The sequence below is a fragment of the Mya arenaria genome, chromosome 7, assembly GCF_026914265.1.
Source record: "Mya arenaria isolate MELC-2E11 chromosome 7, ASM2691426v1".
Classification (NCBI taxonomy): Eukaryota; Metazoa; Mollusca; class Bivalvia; order Myida; family Myidae; genus Mya; species Mya arenaria.
The window spans coordinates 46060730-46082927 of NC_069128.1; the positions used below are offsets into that span (position 1 = coordinate 46060730).

At 31.5% G+C, this 22198-nt stretch overlaps 1 protein-coding gene across 1 annotated transcript in view; it reads left to right on the top strand.

Moving 5' to 3' along the window:
• Positions 1-653: 653 nt before the first annotated feature.
• LOC128239916 (BDNF/NT-3 growth factors receptor-like) overlaps positions 654-22198 on the top strand; it is an 87532-nt gene continuing 65987 nt past the window's right edge. Inside the window, exon 1 of the mRNA XM_052956368.1 lies at positions 654-1071. Coding sequence (XP_052812328.1) covers positions 960-1071 — 112 coding nt within the window. The 5' untranslated portion in view covers positions 654-959. The remainder of the gene's footprint in view (positions 1072-22198) is intronic.

Genomic DNA, 22198 nt, shown 5'->3' on the forward strand with positions numbered 1-22198 from the left:
TAACACTATTTTTCATATTGAGAAGGAGTCATAAATACATCGTATTTATGATCATTTTCTTGTAAACAAGCAAAATTTAGAGGCGGATATTTTTTAAAGTTATTTTGTTTTAAAGATTTTGTGTTTTCCTGAAATATTCCTGTTATCATTTCATGAATAAGTTGAATAGTAAACACATAAAAAGCGCTGTGGATGTGAAATCACTTGCAATTAATAACACGGCTCAGTTTAAATCACACGCAATCACATATGAAATCAATTTTATTAAAAAAGAAAATTTCATAATATAACATTACATTTATCAACAATTCCTAATTATTTATTTGCCATGACATGTCAAAAATGTTATTACTGTGATATGACTTCTTTGACTAAATTGTTTGAACGAAATGCCTAAGGTATGCCTTATAACATGTCGCATTGATTTATTTTACGAGTGTGTTGTCAAAATGATGTTCATTTCAAACAATATCTTATCGCTTTTTCCCCACTGAAGACGGTTCAAGAGAAATAAAAACTTCCACACCGAGGTAATATAGCTTCACAGGCGCGTTCAAAATATTGAGAATTCTATGGAGGGACAGGAGAGATCGTAGCGATATATGCTTTACTTATAACAGTAGAACGTTCTCTCTGAATGGATTTTCTCTCATCTGAATATTAGCGAAAGATTGGAATTTATTTTGTGTTGTGTCCAATGTATGTAGGTGTTGATATAAATATACAACTTAAATAATAAATACACTTTGATACGATTATACGATTACTGAATCATTATTTGCTTTTGCGTTTGTTAAATTGAGCCTTCACGGCGTTAATTAAAAACAAATATTAGTTAGTTTAAACCTTTGGCAGGGACGCACAAGTGGTTCACCTGTCATTTGGTAATTTGCAGTGATTTTTACTGTGGATGTGACTCAAATATATCTACGTGATATGGGAAGACAGCACGGTTGAAAATGAGTTTCGGAGGGTTTCAGTTCGGACCTGACACTGACGATTTACCTGAAATAAATGGATCATACGACACTTCACACGATGATGTGTTTTATCCTCGTGTTGATGAGTTTGGTAAGTTGTTTCGATCACTACTTGAATATAAAATATTTACATCCGTATTTGATTTTCTGGACGATAAAAATTGAGTTCATTTTGCATGAACCGGTCGACCTTTCGTGACCTTTGTAGGCTGAGTTTGGCAAAAAAGCAACGCTCTGATTGGGCGTAGTGATCTTACTAAGATCGTCTTTATTGCTAAATATAGCATGGCACATGTTCTGTTGAATGCCGGCTTGTTTACATGTTTCTTTTGAGGTTTTACGAAGAATTTAAATGAAAGACATTATTTTCTAGAAATATCATTTGGAAAATGCTTTATTTTGCATTTGATAACCAAAGAACACGCATTGAACACATAATAAAGACAAATTAAAATTGACACGTTTTTTTTATTTTACTACGGTTCTTCTGTAACAACTGTCAAAACAAACATGACTGATGATTCTAAGTTCGGCGATTTCTTTCTAGGACAAATGTATTTGTTCGAACAAACGTCCTTATATTGACAATTCGAGGAGACTAGCACATCACAACACTTCAATACTTTTGCGAATGTTAAAAGACAACAAACAAATGAAATTATGACGCTATAATTACCTTGAACTGGAAGTTATCCATAAAATCACCATGACTACATTTTTAATGCCCTCTCACATGGGTCATGCATATGTAAAACATGAGTTAAAATGTATCGAAAGTTCTCTTGATTAAGATGAATATATTACAACAAAAATCATTATTACCTCCACACATTTTACAGAAACTACCAAATGATTAAAATAGTCTTTGATTGTTTATTTCTTTCTGCAAATAACTAATGTACTATTTATTATGCGGAGGATAAAAAATACGCCCAGCTAAAACCCCAAGGGCGACAAGTGCTCTTACCATTTACATTCACTCTTCACATTTTGTTCCCCTTTGTTGTAATTAAAGGCTTATTATCAATCACTATGTAGTCGAAAAAAATAACAAATAAGAAGGGAAAAATGTAAATATAAGTATTGATCCATATTTTTTGTGCGTTCATGCAGTATGAACGGTCGGCCGCGATTTTGCATATTTTGCAAAAACCGCTGACGCGGTTTATTCATATGCAAAATCGCAGCCGAGCGTTCATACTGCATGATCGCACAAAAAATAAGAATCAATCCTTAATTGAACATTAAAATATAAGAAGTTAAAGTTTACTGATTTATGAGGTTATGAGCATATTAACTCAGTTAGATCGCAATGGGCTCTTGTTGCGGTCAACTGTTTCCTTTATTAGTCTATCATTTATCGGTTAAGCTGTATTGGTCTGTTTTTGGTGAGTTTTCGTTTGTTTGAAATTATACAGAAATCCATATTAGCCTAGATTGTAACCAATTTTTGTTTATAGGCCTACAGGTCTAGCCAAACGCACACTTAAGATTGACAAACAAAGTCACAAGACACACTTAGGCCAAATATATCTTCTTAACCACATGGCTCTTGGGAGAAAAAAAATTAGATACTACAAATTTTACATGTATTGTTATAGTGAGACTTTACAAATACTATATCAGTATGTTTGTTTTGATGACTATGATTATAACTATAATGATATGGAGGTTTCACTCAATTCAAGACTAGTCTTAATATTTCCTGTACGATTGCAAAGGGACGGTATGAATATTTGTTTCAGATAATAAACGATTTAACTGTAACTTATATATCTGTTATCTTGATAAATGGCATACGTTTATCGCTATTTGTCTGAAACAATGATTACGATACACTGCGAATGATTAAGTAAAAGTTTGATTACACACAATTACCTGTCATTCCAATGCTCAAAAAGAAAGAATATATGCTATACAATTTGTCTAAAGGTATTTACAAGACATCGTTCTTTTTCATTTAACAGGTGTTAAAGTGCATGCACATGTGTTTGTTAGCCTTAGACGTTAATATAATGTAGTTTACATATCTTTTTAGATTTATTTTTGGTTTCATTAGACTTTTTGTGGTCAATGCTTCGCTTTGTATCAATTTATCAACGTTTGTATATCATTTTTCTTGGACTAAAACAAACCTAACTCCGGTGTGTGTATTAAATTTAAAACCTAAAAGTAAGAAATATTAAGATTTGAAAACAAACACTTTCCTTTCAGAGCTGTATTTCAATTCATTTTAATAAAATCGCTAGTGCTATCTATTGATATTAAGTCTCATCATTTAATCCTTCCCCGTGCCTACCGAGATATCCTTCATTTCCTACGAAATATATGTAACAAAACATGATAATCTATTTTACGAGAATGCGTACCGACTAAGGCTTGATTTTATGCATAACGTATTGTACAACAACTTCTGGAGACTCGATTCTTCCGTAAAAAGACATTGAATACTACCAACCAAAAACGGGGTTTAGATATTATTATGAAAAATTAAGTGATAAGCCAATTTGCCCACATTTTCGACGATCCTACTATAAGGACAAATATGAATACGCACTACAGGAGACTCCAACAACAAACAAAACAACACCGACAGACCTCATGAAAACAACGTTTATTAATCGACATAAATGCATCAGCAAATGTCGGAATTACCGACTTGTAACGGTCGATGAAACTTAACTCATTGTGTGTTAATAATTTGGCTTTCCCAATCATTGGAAACTTAAATATACTGATGTAAACGACAAAATAAAATAGCGCAAAACGGAAATGCCTTCATCAGTAGATATAGTTTTGGTGATAGCATATAAAAATGTGCACATTTCTTCAAAACGAGATCTTTAGCCGAAAATCTTAGATAAAATGCAACGAATTCGCAACATCATAATCAGACAAGCCTTTTTTATCAAAGTAATACTTCAAAAAGCTATAAGATATCATAATACCATCCTTATATTACATCACTCTAAAGAATCCTCTTGTTTGGGATCATATGAGCTTACTGATCAATCATCTAGACACGTCTAGTAATACGTTATTGTAGTGATTTCCGCCTTTTTATAATACTGTTTTGTTCTTTATTTTCGCGGTTCATTTTCTTGTAATTTGATATCTTTCTACGGTCACCTATACAAAATATGCACACTTTTGTTCAAAATATATACACCTCCAGTTTCATTTTAATAGACACGTTATAATCTTTAGACTAATTATTCCTGTATATTCTTCCTTTCTTGTGACATGACACAACATTTATCAGTTTGTTCTTTGATTTTAATTCAAAATCATTAATATGTCGATGACATTATTTCATAAAACACCAGCCGTTTGTTATTCTATATTTTATTATATCAAACCCTCTTTATGCCCTTAAACGAGTCTTATGTGTATACATGAATCATATATCAGAAAACAACATTACATATTCGTACTTCAGTAAATTGTTAACTTGGACCTAAGCAAAACCCAAATTCGACAAAATAATTCGCTCATCTAATTAGACATAATACAAGGTAAGGTAATGATTATTTTTCTTTCATATTATTGTCGTATGTCCATTTACAAGACAGTGAAACTCATGATTATAAGATGAGTCATAATACATCACAACGTCAAGCACAAGATAACTTTATAGTAGTATGTGTATTGCATTTTTCCGGCTTCGAATCAAAGTATATTTTTTCATAGAATTATTAAAATCTGGTACACCGCAAAGCATCATATTTGCGTATAAATCAGTTTGAACGTGTTATCCTCGACATATGGCACTATCGATACTTTGTTATATAAGAGTCCTTCGCGAGTATTCACGCACTTTAATAAATCATCAAGTCAATACCTTGTTTTGTGGAAAGAAGCACTTATGTGTTCAACAGAGACTTCAAACTGGTTTATCAATTGACCTAGGGTGTTTTTTATCTCCTCGATGTTTTTTTTTGAATGACGCTGAAAGCACATGTTGTTTGTCCAATAACTGGTCGTCCAGCAGAATATCGTGACATCATGAATGTATTTATCTTTTCGATGTGTGTTTTGTTTTTGTAAATGACGTACAGAAAACTTGTTTTGTGTCCAATAACTCGGCATAGGACAGAATAAGGTCAGATAAAGAAGAACTGTTGAAAACTAAGTGAATGAAACAAGTTTCATAAAAATAATTGGTTAGATAGTATAGTCAAATGAATAAAGCTATCACAATACTTCCATTTCAAACAAAAATGTATTCTTTAATTTTCGTTACCGAAAATTGAAGTACATTTAAAAGACACATATATTAAAATTGTGCTAGTATTTAATCCAAATCTAAAAAACTCGTCACCAGACAAACAAACCAAAACATCTAACATTGTAAATTTGAATTCCCATTATCAATTCACGTTAGATATCTTGGAGCGAAAGATTGGCAGTTGTGATAACTTTATTTGTTGTCTAAATCTAGTTGTTTGTCGCTTTATTTGTCTTTAGATGTGTGCATATCCAAAGGCGTAGATGCATTTTTTCCCCAGTTATCTCAACTTGGTTGTTCGGCATTTTGCTGCAAATTCCAAATGTATTTCCAATAAGACACAATATATAATTATAAAACAATATAAATCGTCATGTGAAGTATAACAATTCCAATAACATACTGAATGACACATACAGTAAATTTATAAATCTCAATGTGTTTTTGATGCAATTTAAAACGGATTTAATCGATTTGATGGAATGCTTCAACAATTAGGCACGCAGATCGTTCGTGAAGGTAATTTAAAAAGAAAACTGATTTAACACCAATTGGAAATAATACTTAGATTGTGTTATACGTTCCTTTGTAAACATGGCATAGGAACATGAACATCTTAATTATATTTCAAATGAACTTTAGCCAGCCTTTTATCTGCGAGTTTATTTTATAAAGCTATGATAGACTTACAGTTTTACTCTAATCAGAAAATTTTATTAATCATTCTGTAGTTAACAACGCATAGGAACATTAACATCCTTATTATATTTCAAATGAACTTTAGCTAACGTTTTTCCTTCCAGTTTCTTTTATACAGCTTTAGTATTACATACATTGAATTACTGTCTTTGCTCGGTACTAATTGGCCATTAGGTTGGGGTCCAAATATATAACTGCGCTATTATAACTAAATCTAATTTTGTCACATTGATTATTTTTCAGTTACATTCGTTTAAGCCGAATCAAAGGTATTGGTATATAATATATTAGGTATATATAGTATTGAATACGTATAAACACTTGTATACATAAACAACTCGACTATTACGGTAACTGTGAATAGTTTCGCCGACGATTTTCAAACGAATACCATAACAGTGATAGTTAATTGAAATACAATACACTTCTAGGTATAATAAAACGCCGTTATGAGTATATAATATATGCAGAAATATATTACTTCAATTATTTGTAAAGCATCGTCGCTGATGAGTATGACATGGAAAAATGCAATAAAGGAAGTTCTCTCTAAAATATTTTATATTCGTTAATGTCTGTAATCCTATACCTGTAAAACTAGAGAAACTATATGAAATGACAATCCAATTTGTCAAAAGGCGCTCCTTGATATATTTATTCTATAATATATCAAAACAAAATTTGACGCTTATTGTGGAAGCAATCACTGTCTTCATAATTAACTAATTATTTCTTGATAGTATTCCTCTGTGGCTAAACTGTAGATAATTGATAAAAATGCTCAAACAGAAATACAATCCTCTAGGATCGCGGAGTTGAACTGTGCTCGACCTATTCAGGCTTTTAAAAGGTAATCCAATTAGAACAAACTAAATGATATTTATAAGTCATTTCGTTTGATTTTTAGTCCTCACGTATATCACAAAGACTTGGTTACAAAAATGATATACAACGAAATAATTGACTTGGGCAAGAGTGAGATAAAGTTCACTGTAAATTCTAGTATGGTAGAAGCAAGCGCATATACGTAAAAAGGTGTTGATTACTATAAGTGCTCTTCTATTTTGCGTTGGTATACGGTAATCCGACTGCTAACATTATATAATGTGCAATGTTTACAATTTGATTATCACGATCAGTAAACGTGTCATTCTTTATGGGGATTTAACAGTAGTGTTGTCCAATCGAGCTTTGATTGTGGTTGTAGTGTATCACTTTTATAAAATGTTCAACGATTAATGAAGCTGATCTCATAAAACAGGTATCCAGAACATCAAAAAAATGCTCTGTGATTCAACTAGGTATTTTACAAAGACATGTAACAAGCTGTGGTTTGCGTTTTGAAAAGTTAGGCTTCTCTTTTTCACAGCTTTGAATGAATACGCAATGACGCCTTTGCGATTAAAATAAGAGCGTGCTGCTTTCCATATACTGTAATTTAAAATAACCATTCGAGCTATAGAGAATAGGTACTCTATGCAATTTGGTTTTATCAGTATTTTGTTTTAAAATAAGTTTTACATATGAGATAATACAAACATAATTCATGAGCAAGCAAATACAATGCCTAAAGACATACTTTCAAAGAAATTGTTCAACTTATACGAGGTCTTGATTGTGTCATTCATTCAACCCTATTTTAAAACATTGCGGTTTGTGCAAAAAAATGACAGGCCTTGATGTATGTGAATTTGAGAAAGTTTGGATTGGTAAAATTGAGATGAAAGAAGGGAATTGTGGCAGGTGCATTGTATAGGAAATCAAAACATGATGGCACCCTTTGTGACAGGTCCGTCCCTCATTCTCTTTTTTGTTATAGTACTAAACAATATAAACTTTTTTTAATTTATTTGTTGTTAAGATGCATATACAAGAACTATAATAGTATGTGTGTTTCATTAGTTACAATTCTAGTATTAATAATAACTGTTAGATATTATAGGAGCGGTATGATTATTTGTTTCATATAATATGCGATTTAACTGCAGTTATTATATATGTTATCTCGTTAAATGGCATATGTTTATCTCTATTTGTCTGAAAAAATGATTATGATACTCTGCCAAGGATTTAGTGAAAGTCAAATAAAAAATGATAAGCTGTCCTTTCAATGCGTAAAAAATAGGAATGCATGCTATTAAATTCGTCTAAAGGTAATTCCAAGGCATAGTTAATATTTATATTTACATGTAATATAGTTCAGGCACATGTTGTTGTTAGCCTTAAAATTTAATATAATGTAGTTGGCGTATTTCTCATGATATGTTCATTGTATTTGAATCTCTTTGGACAATGATAAGCTTTGTATCAATTTAACAGAGTTTTTACTCTCTTTTTCATAAAAAGCAAAATGTACTCTACTATGTGTACTTATACACTACAAACATAGCCATATATTGATATTGATTAATACAGAATTTTATCATGGACTGTTTAATCCTTTCCTCAGCCTTCATTGTATACCAAAAGTATGTAAAAAAACATGATAATCTATTTTGTAGGTATGCGTACCGATTAAGGCATAATTTGATGGTCTGTGTATTGTATTCCAGCTTTCGAAACACGAGATCTCCTGAAAAAGTCATTAAGTACCGTGCACAAAGAAGGGTCTTAATATTACAACAAATACCACTACAGGGCTACCAAATCACGACGAAATTGCCAAAAAAATAACAATGATTCTATTATAAGGAAGGGCATGGTCAACACGCACTACAGGAGACACATATAAAGTACAAAGCAACACACTCAGACAGACCTTATAACAAACAACGCACGATCATCAACATAGATGTATAAGCATATGAAGGAGGTATCGTGTATCAATAATTGCAAACTAAGAAATATCGATTAAGGCGATATCATAAAAACCAAATAACGCAAAGCGGAATTAATTTCACCAGCAGAAATTGTTTCGGTGAAAGCACAGGTTCGCATTGCTTCCAAACGTTTTCTTTAGCCATAAAATCCTATATAAAATGCAATGAATTTGCAAAATCATAATCATGCGAGCCAATTATATCAAAATAATACAAATAGCTTCTGTTATCACTAAACGTTATAATAATACAATCCCTATATTACGTCACTCTAAAGAATCCTCTTGCTTGGGATATATTGAGCTTAATGATCAATCATTCTTTGGCACATCTAGACGCTTCTTGTAATTCGTTATTACAGTCATTTCCGTCATCTTAGAATGCTAGATTTTTCTCTTTTATTGCAATGGTTTTTTTTTGTATTTTGATATTGTTCTGCCATTTTTTACGGTCTCTTTAACAAGGTTTAACACACTAGATTTAAAAAAATATATACATAGCCATTTTCATTTTTAATTCGCACGTTAACATTTGCAGAAAAATATTCCTGAATATTCTTTGTTTTATAAGACAATACAATTTTTCTCATCATTCATTTTAATTTATTTTCATGAATCCGTCAGTGACATGTAATATGTTATCAGCAGTTTCCCTAACCATATATTTTTCAGACTAAATCAAACCTTCTTGATACCTTAAAATGAGTCTTAGGTGTAAGCATGAATCAAATTCAAAATACAATATTTTCCTTAGGCTTTAGCAAAATCGGAGTTTGACAAAATAATTCATTTATTTAGTTAGACATTATAGTACTATACAAGGATATATCTTTTTTCATATTATTGTCGTATGTTGTTAGAGAAAAGAGCCAAATATACTCGACAGTCGCCATACGATATAACAAAGTCGAGCACAATATTAATTTGTCGTAGTAGTTTTATTACTTTTTTCTGGCTTCTAATCGAAGTATATTTTTTGCATGGACTAATTAAGATCTGGAGCATTATATCTTCGTTTAAATCAAGTTGGAAGCGTTTTTCTCGACATATGGCACCATCGATACTATGTTATGTTTGAATCCTTTGCGAGTATTCACATACTTCAATACATCATCAAGTAAATACCTTCTCTGTGAAACGATGCCGTAAAGTGTTCAAGAGAGACAGAACACTGGTTTATCAGTTGACCAAGGGTGTCATTAAATTTGTTTATTGCCTCGATATTTTTGAAAGACGTAAAGAACACATGTTTTATGTCCAATAACTGGTCGTATGACAGAATCTCATGATATCAGAAATAACACAATATAATTACATAAAATAACACATTTGGTAAGATAGTACAGTCAGATACATACAAATATAACACGATTTATAATTCATATACAAATGTCTTATTTTCATTTTCGCTACGGTAATTTGCAGTATATTTAAAGTAATATTATTTAACATTTTTCTAAAACTTCTCCAAAAACACAGACAATTATCACCAGTCAAAAAAAACCTAACAGTGTACAACAATTCAAAATTCACATTATCATTTCATGTAAATGTTAGCGCATTGGAACGAAAGACTGGCAGATGTGGTAAGTTAATGAGTTGTCTAAATCTAGGTGATTGTCGCTTTATTGGTCCTTGAATGTGTGTACATCCACAGACGTAGATGCATATTTTTTCTTTTGTCAATGTAACATAATTTGGTTGGTCTACTTTTCTTACTAAGATGAAATGTATTTCAAACCAGACACTAATTGTAAAACAATATAAATCGCGATGTGAAGAAGAACAATTCCAAATACCTACTGAAAGACACTTACAGTAAATGAATATTTCTCAACGTGTTTTTGATGCAATTTGATGCTGATTTAATGGATCTCGATGGCATTTTTAAACACTTAGGCACGAAAATTGTTCGTTCGCAAAGGACATTCAACTAGGAAATTGAATTAAAATCAAATGGAAATAAAAATAAGAATTTATTATTCGTTCTAAGTAATCAACGGATAGGTACATAAACATATTACATTTCAAATGAACTTTTTATGTTTGTTTTATACGGCTGAAATAGACTTTCATTGCATTACTGGCTGTTCTGGGTACTAATTGGCCATAGGTGAGAGACAAAACAAATAGCATTACTATGGTAACTCATTTTGTCACATTGATTTAGTTCAGTAACATTAGCTCAAGGAGTATCAAAGGAATTGGTATATATTATAAAAGCTCTATATTTTATCGAATACATCTATACATGCCGAACAATTGATATTTAATTGAAGTCTACTTTATACTTCTAGATAACAATGATACGATTATAAAAATCTAGAAATAGGTTATTTTAATTATTTGTTAGACATCGTCCCTAACAGTTCATGACAAACAAAATTTAAAAAAAAACAATATTACAAATGATATATTGAAATTAAATCAATACTTCGTTCATTTATATCTGCAATGTAATACCTGTAAAACTAGACTATCCGGCACAGGCGAAATAGGTGGTTTTGTGTTATTGAAGAAGTGGAACAAACAACGATGGAGTGACAAAATAATTTAAGCCAGGTAAACAGGGCATTTTGGATATGTTATGACGCTTTTGCAATTCAATTGTTAATTGGTTGTTTGTTGTTTTTAGCTATATATTCGAAATCAATTATAAGAAAGAAAAAACAACAACAACTGTTTGTAAAAAAGGTTGAATTTACGTGTTCGAACTCGTAAAATATGAACATCGACAATCCTTTATCAACATTTCGTGATACAACTGCATTTTGTGATCAATGTGGTCTTTATTCTGTATATAGTTCCTGAAAACGGCAAAGCACGTGCTAAATTCTCTAAGTAATTGTATAAAATCAAATCAAAACAACATTTGCTATTCTAATTGCAGTGAACATATACATTCCTGTTTAAAACGGTCGTTAAAGGCTTCATTTGAAACAAGTTCCGTTTCGTCAGAATACTTGACATATCGGATAAATAGCAGATGAAATTGATTGCCGATCGATTAAATTCGATTAAAGTAGCATCTAAATTTTACAACACCAGCATTAAACAACCGAGCATGGCGCGTCTTTGTATGCTTGCATTAACATAAGACGTTTTATTCTTCTATGCTTATACACACATCTCAATGTTGAGTAAGTGGATAGGTTCTGCGTCGATGAAGTTTCGAAATCGAAATTAGTCCGCGCTCATTCTAAATGATATAAAAGAAACGTACACTTCTTCTCTTAAACCCCAATGTAAAAATATATAAGAAATGTCCTTTTACTGGCTATCAAATATCGCAAGATCTGTATAACTAACGTTCATACATACATATACAAATATTTTAAATCTATTTTATGCATGCAAATATATACCAACATTTAAAAGCTAAGGTGTCCTTTTGAACCAGGGTTCCAAGTTAACAGACATCTGCTTATTTGTTTTCAAATATTCGCCGCTATTAAAATAAATTTGGATTTTTTAACCAGATGAACTGACGTCTGTTTCATTGCTAGATAGTACTGACCTAGAAAACCCAGAACCTAGGTAAACCGACATCTGTTTCGTTAATTCAACCTGGTAAAGTGCCAGACCCGTACACAGCTGTGAAGTATATCGGACTTTTACGCTTTACAATGTGAATTAATAACATGGATTTGAAATGACTCATGTGCAACTAAATGTATAGCCTGCAACTTTCTGCATACTGTAAAGAAGGCTACACGTATAATTCACGTAAAATAATAATAACATGGTGAGGTGGATGACATTTTTTTACGATTTTTGTACGTACATTTTTATGAATGTTTAATCATTCCCACAATAATAATTAATCTCATTCGATTATGTCAATTGAAATGTCAATTCCAAACGACGACAGAAAACTACTCTTAAAGATGTGATTTAGCGGTCACATGTGTAATGTTTAAATACACTTCCATCGTGGAGCGTACCGAAGCTTCATAAAACAGGGCATGGTGGATATGTTATGACGCCTTTGCAATTAGAGTTTAAATTATTGTTGTTGTTGTTATTGTTGTTGTTTTTTGTTGTTGTTGTTGTTGTTTTGGAGGGGAGGGGGTGGGGGGGGGGTTCTTGTAAAAAGCGGTTCTGAAATTGTTTTTGGTATAATAATTGTGTCTGTAAAGGATCTTGTAAAATGTTTATTGAAACGTGTATGAAATGTTAAAAGTAGTGGTATTAAAAATTCAACTTTTTTTTTATTTTTGGAATTGTCTATCTATAACAATCCGTTTATTTTATCATAAAACATACAAAGGGTACAAATAACATCATGTGGTAAATGGTATAGTATTTGAGGTGAATAGACAATATATAGCAATATATTTGATAAATGCATTTAGAAAGCGCAGGGAAATGCCTTTATTTGTAAAATGAGTTTAAAGCGTTATTAAATCATTATATAAATGGTGCATAATATTAATCGGTTTTGTTCTTCTTTCACACATATAGTAAGTCTTGTAAATACAATAAGAAACATGACTTAATACATTGATAACAATATTATATTCGTTTTGGGTAATTGTATACCCCAGTACAATGTGCTTGATATTCTTTTTGTTTCTTAATTCCACATCTTTTAAAGACTGTCTGAATATCGCTCCAAAAGGTTGACAATGCCTTACATGTAACAAAAAAGTGCTCATAATCTTCTACTTCATTGCAGAATATGCATAAAGGACAATCTTTCAATAACTTTATTTAAAACTGTTTGACTTTATTGTCCACAATGGATTTATGAACTATTTAATACCAAGAGTTCCAGCAAATATGTTCTTGTAATCGTCTTACCCAATAACCATGAATGTATGGCTTTTCATAGGATTGTATTATATATATATGATATATTTGTTTATTCGTCATGTTTTCTAGAGATTTGTCTTGACCACTAATTAAAAGTTTTGTTCTAACCACAGTCCTTGTAGATACATTTGTTCTTAAGGTTTCTTTCCAAGTGTAAGGTATTGCTTCTTTTAGCATATTCACTTCTGCTATCCAATTGTGTTTATACTTTAGCTTATCAAGAATAGTATTTGTGTCGATGTTGCCCGAATTTGATATAATGTCGTTGATGAAAAGTATGTTTGAATCGATCCAGTTTTAAACAAAATACTTTTATTTTTAAATTTTATGAAGTTATTACTCTATATTATTTCTTTTCTAATATTGTAGTAATTGTCGGGCTTTTTAGTTTGATTAATTGGCAGTTGTTTAAACTGTATCCATAATATAAGCAACTGTTTATAAAACAAAGTTATTTTGTTTATATTCGGCAATGATTTAATAGTGTCTACATTCATATGGAATATAAGAAACTTTTTCCCAAATTGATTGAATATTAATGATGGTATGATTTTCCAGTTTGCATTTACTTTATTAGTTAGATAGTTTATCCATTTTAATCTCATTGTTTTAGAATAGTATCCAAAATCGGGCATGTCAAAACCTCCTTCAAGTTTGTTTTCAATAATTTTTGTGCGTTTAATTTTGTCCCTATTACCACTCCAAAGAAATTCAAAGATCAAGGAATTAATAGTCTTTAAAATTGAATCAGGTGTTACAATGTTTTGAGCTAGATACACAAGTTTTGGCAAAAGTAAAGATTTTATGACCGTTATTTTTTCCAAAGAAGGTGAGTTTTCGTTTAATCCAATTATTTATCAATTGTTAACAGTTTTCTATTCTTTTCATTGCAGCTTAAGTTCGTACATTCAATGTTATCATTTCCAAAATATACACCAAGGTTTTAACACTACACGATGTGAACTTCATATAATAACTAGTATTTGCTTCGTTTCGTTTGCATTTGCCAATCCAAAGACCTTGTGTTTTGGCCTTATTTAACTTTAGTCCTGAATATTTTCCAAATTAATCAATGATATCAAGAACTATTGGTTCATTATGGTTCTTTAAAATAACAGTCGTGTCGTCCGCAAGTTGAGTAACCTTTAGATGTTTTCCTTGTATTTTTTGTATCTTCGTAGTTTTTATTTTTTCTCAGTTTAGTTGACAATACTTCAACTACTAAAATAAAGAGTAATGCAGAGAGAGGACAACCTTGCCGTATACCACGTTGTAGTTGAAAATAATCTTAGATCCATCCATTATTTGAAATATTTGACGTAATTTTACTATAAAGTGTTTTCACCCATTTTAGAAATGACGGTTTAAATCCAAATTTATTCAAAATATCGAACAGGAAATGCCACTCAAATGTGTCAAATGCTTTTTTAAAATCTAAAAATAGAATTGCACCGTCTATATCGTATAAATACGTGTAATCTATTATATCGTCTATTTGCCTGATGTTGAAACATATATTTCTATTTTTTAAGTATCCTTGTTGATCTTGACTGATTATACTAGGTAAAACTGATTGAAGACGTTTTGGTAAGATTTTTACTGCAATCTTATAATCAATATTTAACAAAGATATAGGTCGCCAATTTTCCAGATTTTCAGGATCTCCTTTTTATATATTAAGGAAACAACGCTTTGTTTTTACGTAAAGGATAGTTCACCTTTTGTATAGCAGTGATTTAACGCCGATACAACAAGCGTCCCAATAATTTGCCAAAATGACTGATAAAACTCTATTGTAAGGCCATCAAGTCAGGACTTTTGTTTGGTTTGATATAATTGAGTGCTTTTGTAGCTTCTTCATAAGAAAATTCTCCCTCACAATATTCAGCTGATTTTGAATCTAAAGTAAATTCTAAGTCGACTTCATTTACATACTGTTCATAATGTTCTTCGTCTTTTAGCCCTGATGTATACAAATCTTTATAAAAATAACTTCAGCTTTGAGTATGTCTTCAGTTTGATGTAGTCTGGCTCCGTCTATATTAAATGAATTGATTACTTTCTTACATTGGCGCGATTTTTCAAGGTTTAGAAAATATTTCGAATTAGTTTCTCCCTTTTTAATGAAATCTACTTTTGAACGGATTTGGGCGCCTGTGGCTTTCTCAAGTAAGGTGATACGTGAGGAAACATCAATGTCGGGGTTTTGATCTTTTGATTCGTATAAGCTTTTTAATTCTACGTCTAGTTTACGTAGGTGGTTATGTTGATTTCTTGAAATTTGTCTTGAATATTCAATAGTTTTATTTTTGACTTCTATTTTGCAGAGTTCCCATTTTATATCAGGTTAAAACTTTTGTTGAGACACTGCATTAAAAAGATTGCTTATGATAGTTTTGTACTCGCTAGGGAATTATTAAATTTCCAGTATCCGCGACCACTTTTATTTGGTATTTTAATCTTTAGCGAAATAGCCATATGGTCGGTCGTTTGTATAATTGCAGGTCTAATATCTGTCGCATATATTTGTGGTACAAAATTAGTTTCAATAAGCCAATAATCTATTCTGCTTTTTTCGATATCGTTTTTACGCCTCCACGTTAATTGTTTTTTATCTTTATTAAATAATTTCCAAATATCGCATAATCTATGTGATTTAATTAGATTTAATAAGTTTTTTACAGTTTTGATTTCGGACTTTTGCGTCCTGCTTATGCGGTCGCTTAAGTTTAATATGTCATTATAGTCACCGCCTATTATCTTTACTCGTGAGCTATTTTCATGCAAAATATTTGATAGTTTGCTATAAAAGTCATTTTTTTATTTTTTACTGTTAGAAGCATATAAGTTCACAAAAGTATATAAATTATCAAAAACGTCCAAATTTACTAAAATGTATCTGCCCTGTATATCGCATACTTCGTCTAAAATGTAAACTTGTAGTTCGTTTCTGATCAGTATCGAACAACCTTTACTATTCGACTCACCGTAACCATTTATTAATTTCCATTCAATAAATTCATCTTTAATTATTTGTTCGATCGTGTTTGTGAAATGTGTTTCTTGAAGAAAGGCAATATCTGCTTTTTGGTTTTTCAGCCATTGAATCACTCGAGCACGTTTACTACTATCTCTTAAACCTTCAGGATTCAACTTAAATAAATCGTTTGATCGTGCAACATTGTCTTCTTGCAAAGTAACTTACAGTTGGTTATAATAAATAATCCAATAAGCTACATCGTTCTTAGATAACAATATTGAACAACAGCCTTGAAAATAATCAAAGGTTCGCTTCGTAAATATCTTATGAAACATTCGGCACCATTCTTTCTTTCATTTCCTTTCATCAGAAAGTGTGACACTAACGCATTGATCAACATAAAGTCAACGTTTAGGTTTATAACACAAGTGAAAAATAGGACGATATGAAGTGTTTGTATTACATTCAAAACAAGCAATGTCATTTCATCGTTAGTTTTGGTATTTTAATGCTCATTTTTTATTATTCTTCATCAACAAAGCCACTTACACATTTTGATTCATTTTTCTATAATATGATATCAAAACAAAATTTGTTGCTCACTGTGGAAACTATCACTGTCTACATAATAAACTAAATATTTCTTGAAAGTATTCCTCTGTGACTAAACTGTCGATAATTAATAAAAATGCTCAAACAGAAATTCGATATTTTAGGATAGCGGAGTTGAACTCTGTGCGACCTATTCATGCTTTGAAACGGTAATCCATTTAGAACAAAATTAATTAAATGTATAGGTCATTTTATTTGATTTTCGGATGACACGTCTATTAAAAAGACTTGTTTACAAATACTTTAAAGAACTAAATAAATGACTGCGGCAAAAGTGAGATAAAGTTCAATGTAAATTCTATAATGATAGTAACAATCGCATATGCAGTACATTGTTGAGGGAATTCATTAAAACGGTAATCTGAGTGCTTACATTACATGTTATGTCATACTTAATTTTGTTATCACCATCAGTGAACGAGACATGCTTTATTGGCATTGAACAGTAGTATGGTCCATTTGAGCATTGATTGCAGCTGTTATGTTTTCCTTCACTGACTTCAAGAAGATGACATCATACACTATTTACCCCAAACAACAATATCTGCTCCTGTGATTCATCTTGGAATTTACCACAGACATGTAACAAGCTGTGTTTGCGTCTTGAAGAGTCAGGCTTCTCAATTTCACAGGATGTTGGAAAATGTTACGACGCCTTTGCGATTATAATAACAGCACGTTGCTTTTTGTATACTGTAATATAAAATTACTATGTGAGCTACGGAAAAAAGTATATCATTGTATTTTAATAGGCTATGTTAAGAAATAAATGTTGTTTTTATTTCTGTTTAATGAGTTTGTGTCTTTTAATTGCCTTTTGGCGCGTCATTCAATCTTATATATTAACGTGTTGAGTTGTGTTTAAAGGAACAAGATATGAGCAGAAAAAACCTGGACTGAAGACACTACAAATAGCAACATAATATCACACGGTCAATGCTCAAAATGTACCTCAAAGTATCCGTTATATATTGAAACTAACAGGCTATTTACAAAATATAAAATGTGCCCAATATTATACATTTTGTAAGTGTGTTTGAAGATCGTATGGGTACTATAAAAAATAAAAAAACCCATATGGCTGTACTCACTGCATTTAGTTCTATCAGTATTTATTTAAAAACGTTGTACACATGAGGATATGCAAACATGTTGGACGTAAAAATAGGCATTTCAGACATAATTAATAAGAAAACGTTAAGCGTCTACCACGTCTCGTTTCTGTCTTTCATTCAAGCTGTTTTTGACATAATGTAGTTTGTGCGAAAGAAAATAAGAATGCGTTATCCACTGCTTTATTTAATATATAATGAATAAAAAAAAACAAAAACGGTTTGATGTATGTGTACTTGAGAAAGATTGGTAAAGTTAGGATTGAGACTAAAGGAGAGAAATGCGGCAGTTCAATACCCCTGCATTTTATAGTAATCTGAGCATGATAGCATCCTATGTTGTCAAGTTTCTATGCCTGTGTTCATTTGATGATGAATGGTAAATGTGGTAAAAGGGTTTGAGGTAAGTGGATTTGGGAAGGGTAAGTTAAGTGGTCATTTAGACGAATAAAGAAGAAGTTTGACAGTTTAATGCCCCTGCATTTTATAGCAGATCTAAGCATGATGGCATCATATCTTGTCAGGTTTTTACGCTTGTGTATATGAATGTTAAATACTCTCTCATTGCTGTGATTTTAGAGCTGTATTTTATTGTATTCGAAACGTCCAATTAATTATAAAGAAGGATGAACTTACAGGTTTGAACTTGTAAAAACAACTTTAACAGCATTCTGTACTAAGAAACCAGAAAGCGACAAAGTAATTTAATGAAATCAATCAACTAAGTAATTGATACAAAATGAATCAAAACGAAGTTTGATATTCATGATAACAGTGAATAAAAACAAGTTCCGTTTTGTCAAATTAATTGCAAATGGATGAAAACGATTGTCGCTTGATTGAATACGATTGAAGAAGCAGCTGATTTTTCCCCGCACAATAATTATTCAACCTAGTATGACGCGTCTTTCTAACCGTGCATCATCATTAGACGTATAATTCTTCTTGACGTATACAGTTTTCCCTCTGTTGAGTCAGTGGGTGAGGTGAGGTTCTGTGTCGGTTTCAACATCCGTCCATGTTTATCTAAATAACATAAAAGGAATGTCATAGTGGACCTGCGCTTTGCTTTAAGATAAAGTACATAAAAGTTTAGACGCTTTTAGAACTGGTTCACGCATAAAATATGTTTCTCACGAATCAACAACAAACGTTAAGGACCCATAATGAATCTAAGGCTATATGTCCGGGGGTTCTAAGATTTCGAAGTCAACGGACGTATATTTAATTATTTCAAAAATTCACCGCTAGTAAAACAAAGGTGGCGTGTTAAACCAGGAACCCAGGTGAACTGGCGTCTGTTTCATTGCTAGTTAATACTGACCTTGTAAACAGGGAACCGACAACTGTTTCATTGATTGAACCAGGTATAGATACAGACCAGTACCCAGCTGTTAAATATCGCAGACTAGTCAGCTTTACAATGTTAAAATATAATATTAATCCGAAATTGCTCACGTGCGATTAAATTTATAGTCTGCTGCCTTCTGTATGTTGTAATCTAGAATCACTGTAGTAGCTTTAGAAATAAATCTATCTTGGTAAAGTATTAGACTTTTGTTATTTTACGATGTTTGTACGTATATCAGTGTAAATGCTATAGTATTCCCCCAAACGATTTTAAATCTCATTCGATATAATTTGTAATATAGATTTCAAACAACAAATTCTAAAACCAGTGATGAAGTGGTCACTCATGTAGTGTATGAATACATTTATTTTCGTTTATGGTTCGACTCACACTGAGGCTAGTCTTTCTGTTTGAGATATGGATGTTGTTGTCTATATATCCACTTTACATTTGTAACAATTTGGAACCATTATATATCCACTTTACATTTGTAACAATTTGGAACCATTCACATTCAACAAGTACCTAATAGGACGTATTTGATGATGTTATTGTGACCGTTGCGACAGGCTTTCAATGATAGGACTTATTGATAATAGTTTAATTTCATATTGTATTACTCGGAAAGTGGAATTCAAAGTTGTTAGGGAATAGTACATGGATTGAAATTGAATAAATATTTACGTCAATGAATTTCATCTAAATAAAATAACATAGGTCATCAACTTTATAGTTTGTTTATTTTGGAAGGCATTAAATACATTATCAAAATTGTTTTGATGTATGTGTAATATGTCACTGTTGTCTGGTAGCGGTTTATGTCTCTGTTTTGTATCTGCTTATCGTTGTGTTGTGTTACATTATATCAAAATTAGTCAATTGACTGTTTGACATATACCAGTAGTTTATTTTGTAGTTTTGTTGACAATCCGCTGGGTAGTCCTTTAAAAAAGGTAAAAAAGTGAAAGTAAAAAACGACAGTACCAATTATAAACTTTTGGAAAAACATGTCTAGACTTGTAAATTCCAAACGTATTTATAACTGATTTATGAGGTACTCTTGCAGCTGCACAGCTGCATTAGAATGTTAAAGTTTCAATTTATTTTATTTTATTGCAGAATAGTGCATCTTGACATTATGTTAATGATGTTTCTTTCATTAAAATTTCTTCTTGATTTGTGTTTAAGGTTGAAAGCGAGCCATTCTCACGCAATGTTTACGTCTCGTGTCCAAATAGGTGCTTATAGTTTACCAGAAGATCTATGATACACGTCGAGGGGTGAAAGCGGGAAGGTTCTATCTGCTTCTTTATTTAATGTCACTTAGAACCTTTTCGCATTCAACCCTCGACGTGTTCTTGAATTAAACTGATCAACACTTGTTTATGCTCAGATTACACGTTAGTGCATTGTTGTTGTGGCGCTGTTGCATTTTTATATGTTTTGTATGAGTATTTATATTGTGTTCAATGTTTTCATATTTTCTGGAACAACTGGCAGTCATTTGTGGTGAATTTGGCTCTGCTGGAATAATCCGTCTGGCACACACAATAGCAATTTAGTCACGGGCAAAAATGGATCACATTTTTTCTAATTTACTGTTTAGCTGATGGAACGTAAACTGAGGCATGTCAGGCAATCACATATATATTTAAAAAAGAAGTATATTCATAACATGTTTTTGAAATATGTCAACACTAGAGCACGCTGCTTTTCCGTTAACTCGGCCACTTCGTAACTGAATTATGCACTTACCTTCTGGCCCGATTATTTATATCCGGACGGGGAACACATTCTTCATCTTATTAATCAGCAGTTATAACGGTTTAAACCATTAATTGAAACGGCACTTGTTATTTTTACTTATATATTTTATATTCTGATACTTTGCTCCGTCGGATGCAATAAATCATCAACAAAAACCCGACCCGGGATACTGATGGGTTACAGTCAGGGTTTCTCTCCTTACACCATAACACCATGGAACTGTTAAAATATTAGAGTTTTTTGTTAATATGTCAACTCAATTTAAAAATGCGGCGTAAACTGTCAATATAAAAAAAAAGCCTCGGAAATAAGTAAAACAAATTTAGCAATGTTTTTTTATATACTTTAGAGCAAAGTTTCATTTTTTGCTGGAAGAGTTTAACATAACATTCAACAACGCCGTCTCTTTAAAGTAAATGAATTAGGTTCTAAATAATGTTATTTATTATCCAAGTCATAGGCAATAAACTATATCAAAATAAAACTTTCATAAGAAACGCGGCCTTGTAATGTTGACTAATCTTAGATAAATTGTGAGAAAAAACTGTATCAAAAGGAAAACCGATTTCATTACGTTAACATTTATTCAGCCTGTTGTTGTTTGTGTGATTACTAAATTGTATAACGCCTTACATAACAGTGCAAGATAAGGCATACCAACACTCAAATAAAAATTAGCCAGCTCATTCTGAGATGGCTCAAGCTAGGTGTTTCTTGCTTGGTTTAAAACAGATAAAACAACACTTTTAGTCCTTTTTCCCTGTGAACTTTCTAAATTACGGATTGAGACATCAGTTAATACGGTTTTATCACGAAGTTCTCTGTGGTTTCAATGG